Consider the following 12566-nt stretch of genomic DNA (forward strand, 5'->3'; position numbering starts at 1 on the left):
GAAAAGCAGCTGTGGAGGTGGAGGAGTTAAAGCAGACAGGAGACATCTGACATTAAGCTGAGGGTTTGCTTGAGGCAGTGTAAAGTTGTCTGACTTGCCCTAAAGACAATAAAGATGCCGAGGTGTGAACATGAAAGCAATTTGTAAAATCTGAAAAGATATGTTTTGATGTGACACATTGTCAGAATGGAGCTTTAATTGAATATGTTTTTATTTTAAACGTCTCCCTGGTGTGAGAAAAGCAGGCCTCTATTAATTCTCCAGACTACTGTTTAAAAAGTCATTGTGTGGATTTCAGCAGTGAAATGTTTTTATATTTGAGGGAGGTTTCCAGATTATGCTAAAGAGATAACAACAGATCGCTTGTTGACATATTAACAAGCAACCTGTTGTGTGAATAATGCCGTCAGTAATGGGTCATGGTAGTGATCAGACACCAAAATAAAGCTATGGAAGTGTGAAGGAGGCACTTATTTCTCAGACAGGGATGTTCTCTCTGGCTTAAAATGACTTGATCATCATGGATATGTTTGGCAAATATCTTTTTTTTTTCTGTGTGATGTTTTGCTTATGTTGGAAAAAGGACTGAAGTCAACTGGATTTATGAAAAACTACATATGAAGAAATTACCAAGTTTGCAAGTATCTTTATGACTCTGTGTTATTGTACCTAAAGTATATTCAACCAGCCTATGAATATCTTGATAGCACTATTATGTTAAATTCATTGTAATTTCTGCTGCCCACTTGGTCACTCTTAAATAATAAACTTTTAATGTCAGTGAGACTTTCCCCTGGTAAATAAAGGATATATAAAAGTCCATTTACCCCAAACTGATAGCGGCTTCTATGTAACAGGAATGTTCTTTCCTGCTCAAAATTTCTTTTTTTTTCAGTGTGGAAAATACCGGAAGTCCTTTTTGGCACAACACCTGACTCTAATTAAAACCCTCCTGACGCAGGTGTGATCCTCCGCCACGCCAGAGGCCTCTCGCTGTTCTCTTTTACATGGCGCCACGATAAAGAATTAAATCGACCAGGTGGTAGCTTATTTTTATCAAACGGTACTCGTTAAAATGAAGGTACCGGAGGAGGAATCCATGAGTGACATTTTGAAGCGGCTGACGGGCGAGTCCGCGCTCCCTGTCTACTGCAACATCGAGAAGTTCAAACGAGGACGGGACAATTTATACTTCGTGGCCGAGGACTTCAGCCAAACTGTGAAAAAACGAGAGTTGGTCAACGCCAAGGAACGAATGAGAGTGAGTGTTTTAAAAAGTAACTCATAACCACAAATGAAGGACTGGTAGCAAACCCTTAGAAAGAGGGTCCTGGAGCCATTTTTCATCCACTGTGTTTTTTAATTTCAAGCCATTTTCACTGTGTTGAATAGAATATAGCCAAATTTGCCAAACATTTTTTAAAAAAAAAACATTTTTAGAATTGCGGTCTGAGTTCATTAAATTAGCTTAAAATAAGCTACAAATATGCATCCACCTTTGGTCCTAGAGCCAAAAAACAGCCCATTGAAAACCATTATAAACGCTATTTTTCATTTCATTTTTCATAACTAAATGTAGTGCCATCGTCAAAGTGAGGGGGACACTTTAGAGTCCGGGCCTTAAAATTTAATTTTTTTAGTTGTCCACCAGGTGGCGCCCTTCATATTTCAGCATTGAACGAACTCAAGCCAAAGATTCAGATTTTGAGCATGTCTTTCTGCTTTAAAAAGGGGGGGAGTGGTGTTGTGTGTCACTATCAATGACCTTTATGTTTAAAAAAAAAAAAAGGTCTTTATGTCAAAAAAATAAAATAAATAAATAAAATAATAAAAAAAAGACACACTTTTTTTCAAAAGTATTTTGATGGCCAGACAGGCACACTCCAATGCAAACAAATTGAATATAAAAGCAAGAACTAAAAGCAAATTGGATTTTATTTTCCCCTTAAAAATCATTTTTTTTAAATACAGCTGCGGTTGAATGACCTGGAAGTAGTCATTGATGGAAAGCTAAGATACCGCATTTCTAAATAGACGCGCATTGAGCAGAAAACGGAGATGCTTTCAGCTCACACTGTTAATGGATAGCGACACCAATTATCTGCAAATTGTGAGCGAAGAGGAGATCGATTGGAACAGCCATTGGAGGATTTCGACAAACTGGCGGACAATGACTAGGCTCCGGACGCTCCAGCGTACAGGTCTGACTCGCCGTGTGCCAAAGTGCGCACAGAAACACTTTCGCTGTCCTGAGTACGAAAAGTGCTGACGTTGTCGTTTGAAAAAGTATTGTTACATTACCATTGAGTTTGGGAGTTACAACAAAAAATGATATTTTTAAGTGTGTGTGTGTGTGTGTGTGAGAACTTTATATGAATATTTCAGGGAGAAGTAGTTTTAAAAGTAATTTAAAGTGGGAAAAAATATAATATTATAGCACTTTTTATGGTGTGGTCGATTTTTGGCTCTAGGACCAAATAAGGATGTTTTTAAGGACCTTCCAAGGGTTAACGGCTCACTCAAGGAGGGAAGCTGTTAGCAACCTCACAGCTAACGATGCTAGCTGGAAAAATAGATGTTATTGTTCATTTTGGGAATAATTTGCTGCTAATTTCTCAAAATAGACTGACGACTTTATTGTCCAAGCAGAATTGCAAGTTTAATGTAAACATTTCGACTCTCAATAAAGTAATTCCCCCCCCCCCCTCCTTAATCTGTGCCACTCCGCCCTACAAGGAGTCCTCGGCTAATGTTTTACACAGAGCTGCACTACACCATTAAGGCACATTGTTTGGCGCTGAAGTTCGCTCGAAGGCCTGCATCTTGGGTTTTTTAGCAGCTGTGTATTAAGTGCTAAGCATGACCGCTTTATGAATGCATCCTGGCATTAAATGGTCTGAAATGGACTCATTTTCTTGGAAATGCAGTTCTCCTAAGTTGTTATATTAGAGATGTTGTTTTTGGATGTTTGAACAATATTATTAGAATAAATAATGATGATGATAATAATAATAGCGCTGATATTTGCATAAGTAGTCCTGCTGGGGTGCTGAAAGTTGCCTTTGTGTTTAATTAAAAACTACCTTTTTGTATTTCAAAATTGACAAGTCTGTATACAACTCAGTGCTGCTTACAATCAAATAAGTATGAATACTTTAGTTTAAACCGGGATTTGCTCCCACAGGGCTTAAATTTCTACAAGAGTATCAAATTGTGACAATCGCTCCTGCTTCAAATCCTACAGTTTTCAGTGTTTGCTAAAGCACTTCAGCCTCTCTTCGTTGCAGATCAGGAACTTGAATACCATGTTCTCTCGCTTGAAAAGGATGGTGCCACTGATGCGACCAGACCGAAAGCCCAGCAAAGTGGATACACTCAAAGCTGCCACAGAATACATTCGACTGCTGCTTGCAGTTTTGCAGGAAACTGAAAGTGTAAGTACTGCGCTCGGCAGGACTCTCTGAAATGACAAGTGTATTGTTTTCCAAGAGCAACACTACCACTTATTGTGAAATGTTGATCTGTGTTTTGTTTTCGTTTATTTTAGGATGATGGCAGTGGGACTGATTTCTTAAAGAATGCAATCGCCTACAGTCAGACTGAAGGCCTTGGTAGTGACTTTTGGCGAGTGGATGATGTAAGTGGTGTCTGTTTCTTCAGTAAAGGGACGCTGTTGTATCAACCTACTAATGGTGCTAATCCACATTCAGAATGTGCATACATCATTAAATGGAGCGTCACATACATACTAGTGCTTTGGCCTAAGTTCCTGCAGTTTAGTTTTGCATTTGCATGTCTGTTGGGTTGATTTCAGGTTAGTGCGTTAGCCATTAACGCCTATCCCCATTCTTTGCATTGAGAAACTCTTTGCTGAAAGTAAGCCTAACAGCTTCCAGATCATTTATTCTGGCCATATGGCAAGAAGGTCATCACTGCTTCAAGCACTGTCTATATGATCTGGTCAGAGAGCAAGGACGGAAAGCAGTGCTCTGCCCTTGAAGAAGAGACATCTGCCCAAGATGAAGAAACTTCCTCTCCAGAAGATGAGGGGACAATCTCCAAAGAGGCTGACTGCATCACCACTGAAGATGAGTACTAGCCAGTGTGTGAATCCTCTTCTTTGGGGGAGGATTGGGGTTTGGGGGCATGGAGGTGGAGGCCGAGCAGCTGATGGAAAAGAACATAGGAGCATTTTCTGAGACCGAGGAGCCGGTGACTGAGTGGATCCCTCATGAAAGGAAAACCATGTGGGTCCCACTACTGAAGAGAGACTGCTCTACAATCCAGTACCCACTGGTATCAAACCAGATGTCACCCTGTATGCAGTTCCCTGCACTAGCAGCCTGAGATATACTTTTGACTTTTTTATAACAAAGGAGATCTTTTAGCTGCTGTGCACCCTTACAAACCTGCACGGGAGGCAAAGGTGTGAGGATTGGAGGATTATAGATGAAGTGGAGATGTGAGCCTGAACCAGAATGAAGCAATACGTAGCATGTTGGATGACAACACTGGAAGTTCTCAGGAAGTAAAAAAGGGAAAGGGGTTCAGACATTCAATAATTTCCCCCAGGGCTCAATAAAGTATTCTGATTCAGACTCCAACTGACGGAGGAGCTCTGAGGACAACGTCTTTCCTTCGGGCACCTTGGCACTGAGGAACTCCTCAGATGAAAACTGGCACAGGGGAAACAACCCAGAGCTTCCTCCCCAGCTCCTCCAGATGCAACAGAGGAAGATTTTGTTGTCTGTCTTTGGCTTCACCAAAACTACCACATGCCAAAGCAACGGAGGAATGTGCTTCTTTTGACAGCAACACACAAAGAACCAGCAGTCAGTGATGGGGAATAGAGGATGCCTAGAAACAAGAAGCAATCCTGGACTACAATAGACACAAATACAGCTTAGATAACTTGGAGAGGATGTTGGCACCTCAAGTTGTTGAAGGAAAACTAGCTGCTGGCTCTTTTCTCCAATCTCCTGGATGTCTTGGGATATGATGCCTTTGTCCTGCCGGAAACAACTTCACTGAAGTGGGGGAGTGCTCTACAAATGAAGAGCGATCCTGGGAGAGCTGGGGCACATGCTGGTGACCTCAACAGCTGCAAGACACCCTTGTCCCTGATTCTCAGCCACTTCTGCCATTGATCCCAAGATACAGTAGTCTGAACAGGTGTGACCCACACCCCACCAATGAAATGAGAAGAAGGTGCAAAAGGTGCACCTCCAGGATTGGAACAGCAGCCCCTTGCACCAGGTGTACAGGGTGGGCCATTTATATGGATACACTGTAATAAAATGGGAATGGTTGGTGATATTAAAGTCCTGTTTGTGGCACATTAGTATTTGTGAAGGGGAGGGGCAAACTCCTCAAGACGGGTGGTGGCCATTTAGAAGTTGGCCGTTGAAACCAAGCACACCATTGTTTTTCTTGTGACATTACCAATAAGTTTGTGTCACATGGCCCTCTTCCTATGGGGGGGGGAGTTGTATCCAAGATGGCTGACTTCTAAATGGCCACCAATTTTATAGCCTTTTGTAGACTTAAACAAGGGGTGCCCGTTTTTGGCCACGAGCAAGCTGAGAGGGAGTTTTTATGTTTTTGCTTTGAGGTTGTCTTCCAGCTAGTGCAGTGGACAAACTGGTGTTTAAAGGGTTAAAAATGTAAAAAGTAATAACTATCTTATATTTATGAAAAGAACTGAAGTTAGTTAAAAGCTTTATGCAGAAAGAAGGGTTTAAAAAAAAAAAAAACATGAAAATAATAAAAATTACAGACCTTATCTGTTGGCTGGAAGGTTAGTGATTTTGAACAAACCCGGAGGGTTAATACATAATTTTTTTTTTTTTCATAAAGCCACAAGCAGCAATAAACCATTCATTCCTGAGCAAAACATAAAACTACATCAGCTCACTGTCAAAAGTATATAGATATTTATTACAAAATATTAGCATATTAAATGAAATTATATCTGTTAGTGGAGACTTTTCCAGTGTGTTAGGGTGAGCTATCGTATCCAACATGAAGTGCAGCTTTTCCAGGAAAGTGCTAAATGAACAGTCACACTTCTTACCATCTCATTTGATTGTTGTTCTGGTTTAGTTGGTCTTGCTTTACTACAGTTGACCAGTCACTGTTCCCAGAAATGAATGTTTTATCTAACTGTGCTCTTTCTCCCTGCCAGTTGCTGAGCATGTCAGAGGAACAAATTGATGATGGATTCATTTTACCCCCTGAACCGGTGACAGACGATGGAGAGATGACCAGACTGATGTTGCAGCACTGTGTGATGCCAACATACCAGTTCATCATCCAAGTAGCTCCTGATCAGCCTGCGGTAACTCATCAATGTACTTCATGTTTTCAGGGGTCGGTGTTCAGCCTGTCAGTCAAAAAGAGAGGGAACCTCAGTCTGGATTACTCATCTTATTTGAGGCTTACTACTTATGTTTTTTTTTTTGTTTTTTTTTTTAAGTGCAACAGTGCACACATCTGCAGGTCTATAGCTAAGATTAGAATTTTCAGTTGAGTCCCACGAGGCAAAACCAAGAACTCTGCTCATGCTGAAATGCAGCAGTGTGCTTGTTGACATGGTGACTCTGGTCACTTTTGACCCCATAGCCTGTACTCCGTCCTCCCTTGGGACACACAGTAGTGGGGTTAAAATAAAGACTAGTAGATAAGTGACATGAAATCGTGTGTGTGTGTGTGTGTGTGTGTGAGAGACCTAATTTAAAAAAAAAAAAAAAAAAAAAAAAAATCTAAAAACGGCACATCTCTAAAATTGGCCAAATAAAAGCTCAACACATTACACTGGCATAATTTAACAACTAAGCCAGAATGCACAAGTGGTGTGTGTGTGGGGGGGGGGAACAAAGTACACAAAGTAAATCAGGGGTTTATTGTAATTTTTTTTCATTAATCAAGTTGCATACAGAATTGACCCTGATATATCAGTGACAGCTGGAGTAACCTTTCAGAAGGAAGATGGGCAATGTTTATGCAGTTCTTGGAAGACAAACCCTGCAAACAATAGGCAATCACATGTTTAATTCCACGAATGATCTGGCAGAAACATTCTTCAATTACAGCTGACAATCGGCGCACAGCATTTGATTGTCTTCTGAGTAGTGCCAACATCTGAAAGGTTCAAGCAGTCCTGACAAGTGCCTGAGCATCTGATTGGATAATTTAGGTGAAGAGGTTTAGATAATGCCAGAGCGAGGGTTTTATCCCCGCACTTATGTCATTATGCTGTACACAGAACTATTGTGACAAGCAGACTTCAGTTTTCAGTGTTTGTGCATCAAATTATGAACATGTAATCCTCCTGGACTGTAAGAGTGAAAAATTGACTTTTATCCAGCAGAGGAAATGCTTAACATTGTAAGGACTTGAACATTAACTTTTTTTGTCTTCCAACAGATGTCTCAACCTTGCTAAGCAGTGTTTACAGCAGCTGATGTGGCCTGATATTGGACACCTGCCAGGTTTGCGTTTTGAACACTAATATTAAATCAGTTTACAGAAATGCAAGTGATGAAATGTTGGTGGGATCAGAATTTAATGATCAAGAATGTAATTGACTGCAGATCAAATCAAGTTAGTAAAGGCCCTGAATGATTAAATATCATTCTTGCTTTACTATTCTAAAAATATGTGAAGTACAAAATTACTCAATGTGTACAAATGTTGCCCTCATGTGGTCTGAATGAGCATCTCAGAATGATTAAGGGTGTGAGTACTACTATATTCTAATTGGGCCTGATTTCATAGAATCTTTGTGTGTAATGATGTAATTGCCCTTAATTTCTTTTTTTCTTCTCTCAAAGCACTGGATGTGCATCACATAAAGTAGCCTATAGTTGAGTCTTTTTAAAAGTGTTGTTGCACTGCCCTCTGGTGGAGCGTTCCACTGTCTAATCTGTAGTTTCTGTTTCACCTCTGACCAGGGTACTAAAAATACCAGATTAGCTGCCGTTTGCATTGCCGATTTTTAGATTCCTGAATGTGAATTAAGGCTTCCTACAGAAACTTTTATTTAAATGGCTCGTAGTTTTAAGCAGACATTCTAGCCAACGCAACAGCTTCCTTTGAACACTCGTGCTTCTACAAGTGGTGTGACGCAGCGCCACACAGGAGTTATTCTCACATCACTGCTGTGAATAGAACTCCAAAAAGGATGTATTAGAACTGTTTAAGAATAGATGGATAATGTTGAATTAATCACTTTAGTCTACTAGAGAACTTTATTTCGTTGTTAAAACATGAAGATGTAAAGCATGTAGTATGTGCTTGTAGTGTCTTATCCTTCATATAACATAAATGATAAACAACGCTGATTAAACACATACATTTAAAGGGAATTTTAAGATTAAATGAACTAAAACAGTTAAGTGTTTGGGCTTCGTACTCTTTACATGTCTATAAAGTTGACTATAACTCGAGTGACCTCGACCTGAAGGTCAGATGTCAACTTGAGAACAAGGTGTAGAGGCTGATGTTCACCACTGGCTGCTGCCAGGATTTTTATACATACTCCTCCATTTTCAGGGGATTAAAAGTAATTGGACTCCTGAAGTTCATAGGAAGGATAATGACATAATTATTTCAATGGTCAAGAGAACCAAATTTTCAAAATCATGAACGCACTCGAACAGGTAGACAGATCATTGTCAATCTACAGTCAAGAGACATGTTTGTGAATGTAAAGTCTCTATGTTCACAAACGATCCTGGTTTCACTCAAGAACAGGAAGCACAGGTTTGACTTTGCTAGGATACAACTGAAAGAGCCTGATCGTTGTACACATGAAACGAAAGTTAACTTGTAACAATTTAACACCACAGCTTTACATGTTCACTCCATACAGACAATATTGATTTGTAAATGATTAACTAACAATCTCGTCAACACAAGTTCCTTATTTGGAGCACATTTCTACAAGACAGATAAGTTACCGTATTTTTTTTTTATTTTTTTTTTTGGGACCATAAGGCACATTAAGCGAAACAAAACAGTCAGATAAGTCAAACTTTAGTCAACTCATTCGTCTTGCTTCCTCCACTTCCGTGCCATTGATTCATGTCTCGCAGCTGCTCTATTCCCATGTTCTACTGCGTGACTGAGTTTACACACATTATGGTAATATTATGTTGAAGCATGCTATGCATTATTCTGAGGCTCCTGACTACTGTGGCCGTAATGCTCTGACAATCTACAAAGCGGTGCGGCTTTGTAACTTAGCAAAGTCATACTAAAACATTTTGACAGATTTTTGAGCACAGTGTCCCACATAAAACCGGTTTGCAGTCAGTAAGCACAACCAGAATTCATAAGGCGCACTTTTGAGAACATCTTACCTTGGGCATGGGCGTCTGAGAGGTTCTGCCCTTGACTATCTCTGGTGTAGACCATGATATGGGCATAATGTGTCTGTTGTTGACCAGAGACTTTCTGAGTTGCGGAAACTTTTTTTTTTTTTCTCTCTCTCCTCTTCGGGGTACTCGAAGGGCTGGTTATGTTAAAAACTGGGGGCTGTGTGAGCTTAATGTGGTGAGGCTTGGTATTCACACTCTGCTCCTAAATATGTTGAAAAAAAAAATGTGGGTGAATTGCTCGTTTACAGCGTTGAAAACAAAAACGTGCACAGAGCCGTGCATGAAATGAAGCCCCAAAGAATTTGTGTTGAATTGGTTATTATTGAATTACTCAAATTGTTGCAGCCTGAATAGGCAAACATGTTTCTAGTGATTGATAAATGGTATGAATACTTTAAGGAAACCAAGTTGTTGAGTGTTGTGATTTTTCTTTTTAGGGTCCTGTTGCTTTGAAGAAAAGGATTGTTTTGAAGAAAGCAGACTTTCATTTGTGGTGTTTTAACCTTTTGGGGTTTTTTTTTTTTTTTTTTTTTTTTTTGTTGAAGTAAATGTTTTGATTCTCATTTTACAGATTGTATCCTTGGCAGCCTTAAAATGTAAAAGGAATTTTGTTTTTGTAATTTCACTTATGAAATTGTTTTCTGTGTAGGCCTATTAGAAGCCTGTTATATACAACACTTGTTGTAAGAGTCATGTAAATGTTAAACTCGTGTTAGTGTTCAAGAAGGTTTTCTTTGGGGGGGAAAGACTTGTGCTGATTAACAGAATGAATTTGTCACACTGCTGTCACTTGTTAATGTTATTAAATACAAGTGGAAATGTGAAAATGCATGAAAAATTAAAGACTGTAGTTCTGTGTTTCCTTTTGTTTTGATTCAGCTTTAAATATAAAAAAAAAAAAACCCTTTGTTCGGATATTTATATTTTATAAACTCAGCAGTAGAAAATTTTAAAGCTTCATACACTTCAGTTCACTTATAAGGACAATTAAGGTTCAAAAGACCTGATGAATTCTGACCAGGTCCCTGCAGTTCAAGAGTAAAGAGGCTTTAAAGGTTTGAAAGCCTGTGTGGAAAGGCAACACCCCCCCCCCCCCCCCCCCACCCCCATGATTGCTGCAAAAGATCTTTAGAAATATTTAGAGAAACTGATACTGTTCTGCTTTTCAGGTCTACATGAAGAACATCACTTGAACCCTCATCTGCAGTCTGCAACGCAACATCAGCAGTTTTGTCGGCACAACCTAGCAACTAATTGGAAACTAGGGATTACCAATTGACTATTTTTGTGTAGCTCAGTGTACAGAAAGTTGGTGTGTGTGTCTAGTTTGTATTAGATTTTGTCATTTGATGTAATTGTTGTAGCTGGGAGTTCTTCAGCAGCCATATCATCACACTTTCCTTGGGCGGGTTTGAGTAGGTGTATACATTTCAGGTAAGTCATTAATGTACAAACGGAACAACAGAGAGCCCAAAGTTGAACCTAGAGGTACTCCAACGTTTGATTAATCTATTCCCCCCCGTGTGATGTAGATCCTTGAGAAGAGTAAAAAGTCCACACAAATAAGAAGTTAATACAGTCTGTACACCTTAAAACAATCAGATCCATGAGCTCAAGCTACAGTCATCTAGGGTGTTGATACAACTCGTAACCAATCTGAACCTCAGCAGTTTTTTTTCTGACTCAAGGCAGCAGCAGGAAACAAGCAGAAGTACCAGCCTCTGCCACCCACCACCTATTATTTACATCTGCTTCCAACCTACAGTAGCCATGTGTTGCCTCCAGCTGCTCATAACACCCACCTGCTCCCTCATGCAGTTTACGGAGCTGGGAAGGAAACCACACACACCTCCCCATTCAGCCTCTCGTCCACTGTTCGATCCCCATCCAACAGTCTCTTACAAAGACCATTAAAACATATAACATCCCTCTGCTGGTCTAATCTCCACCCCCACAGAGCTGCAGGCACGTCACCTACGGCCTCATTTAACCGCAGTCCAGTTGCTACACCACATGAATGTTCTAAGGACCATCGACGGCCTCAACCTACAACCTACAGCTTCCTCCTCCACTTGCAGATTAAAGCAGATCGCAGGAGCTAAAGCTTCCACCTACTGCCTCATCCAGGCAATTTCACCAGCACCATGAACCCAAATAGCTGAAAAGTGATGTCATGTTTAAAACAACTGCCAACCCCACACCTACAACCTCATCCCGCACCTTTAATCTCAGCTGCAGATGCCAACAGAAACCTTGAAGCCAAATCTCCTTCAAACAAAATGGTCATGAGTAGAAATGTTCAACTAAATCCTACATAGTTCTAAAGTACTCTTGATGTGATTATAAATACACAGTGATGTGTAAATTTTAAGGAAATTAGGCTGAATGATGAAAAAAATCACATTTCTGAAAGTAAAATATCTTAAAAGAGCTTGAGCTGTTTTAATCTTTATATGATCCTTAAAATCCTGACTCTTTTTACCCTAAGGATGAAAAATGACACCCTCCCAAAAGCTGCTGTAAAAGTATTACTATATAATACTTTTTTCCACTTTAAATGACTCAGTCTTTTAAAGCTACTTCAGCCTGTGAAATACATTGTAAAATGTTTTATTTTAACCCTTTAAAGGTCAGTGTGTTTACAGAGCTCCACTGTTTTATATCGGAAAAGAATACCAGCAGCGGAAAGTCTAAAAAGTACATTTCAAGGAGTGTTTTATTATTTTTATTAGGTCCTAAGATGGGTCAATGCTTGGAGGCAACATTGCTTTTCATGCATTTTTCATTTTTTCTGTCATGTCAGATTTTTTTAAAATGATAGCTTTGCAAAAATTGCTGTAAAATGTTATACAGTAATATTTTTTCCACTTTAAATGACTCAGTCTGAAATATCAATATCAAATATTACATTTAATTACATTTTGGATTTTAACCCTTTAAAGGCCAGTATGTTTGCATAGCTCCACTGTTTTGTTTTGTTTTAACAACTTCAGCCTGAAATATAAATATAAACTATTAAGTAGAGTTTTGGGACTTTAACCCTTTAAAGAAGAGGGACTCCAGCTGAGGTGGAGCAGAGGCTGAAAATGGACAGACTGGTCTTGGCATATAAGCTTCCCACATGGTGCTGCCAGCTCTTCTAATTTTTTTCCATGCAAAAGTCACACTGCTCTTACATTTGCTGAT

General features: G+C 39.6%; 1 protein-coding gene across 2 annotated transcripts; it reads left to right on the forward strand.

The window, feature by feature from the left end:
• The first annotated feature begins 946 nt into the window (after positions 1-946).
• Positions 947-10335, forward strand: figla (folliculogenesis specific bHLH transcription factor). 2 transcript variants are annotated; one of them, XM_086312833.1, is made up of 6 exons: positions 947-1261; positions 3288-3434; positions 3548-3637; positions 6185-6369; positions 7426-7490; positions 9818-10335. In XM_086312833.1, exons 1-6 carry the CDS (start codon positions 1076-1078, stop codon positions 9880-9882), a joined length of 738 nt encoding a protein of 245 aa, XP_086168959.1. In that variant the 5' UTR covers positions 947-1075; the 3' UTR covers positions 9883-10335. The 2 variants fall into 2 exon arrangements, with proteins under 2 accessions (XP_086168959.1, XP_086168958.1); XM_086312832.1 differs by having other exon boundaries at positions 951-1261; positions 6185-6337; positions 9818-10250.
• The last annotated feature ends 2231 nt before the right edge of the window (positions 10336-12566 follow it).

Source organism: Aulonocara sp. 'chitande type north' Nkhata Bay, linkage group LG12, assembly GCF_057382095.1.
Source record: "Aulonocara sp. 'chitande type north' Nkhata Bay isolate Kocher_YH1m ecotype deep benthic linkage group LG12, A_spYH_male_GT1.1, whole genome shotgun sequence".
NCBI classification, from domain to species: domain Eukaryota; kingdom Metazoa; phylum Chordata; class Actinopteri; order Cichliformes; family Cichlidae; genus Aulonocara; species Aulonocara sp. 'chitande type north' Nkhata Bay.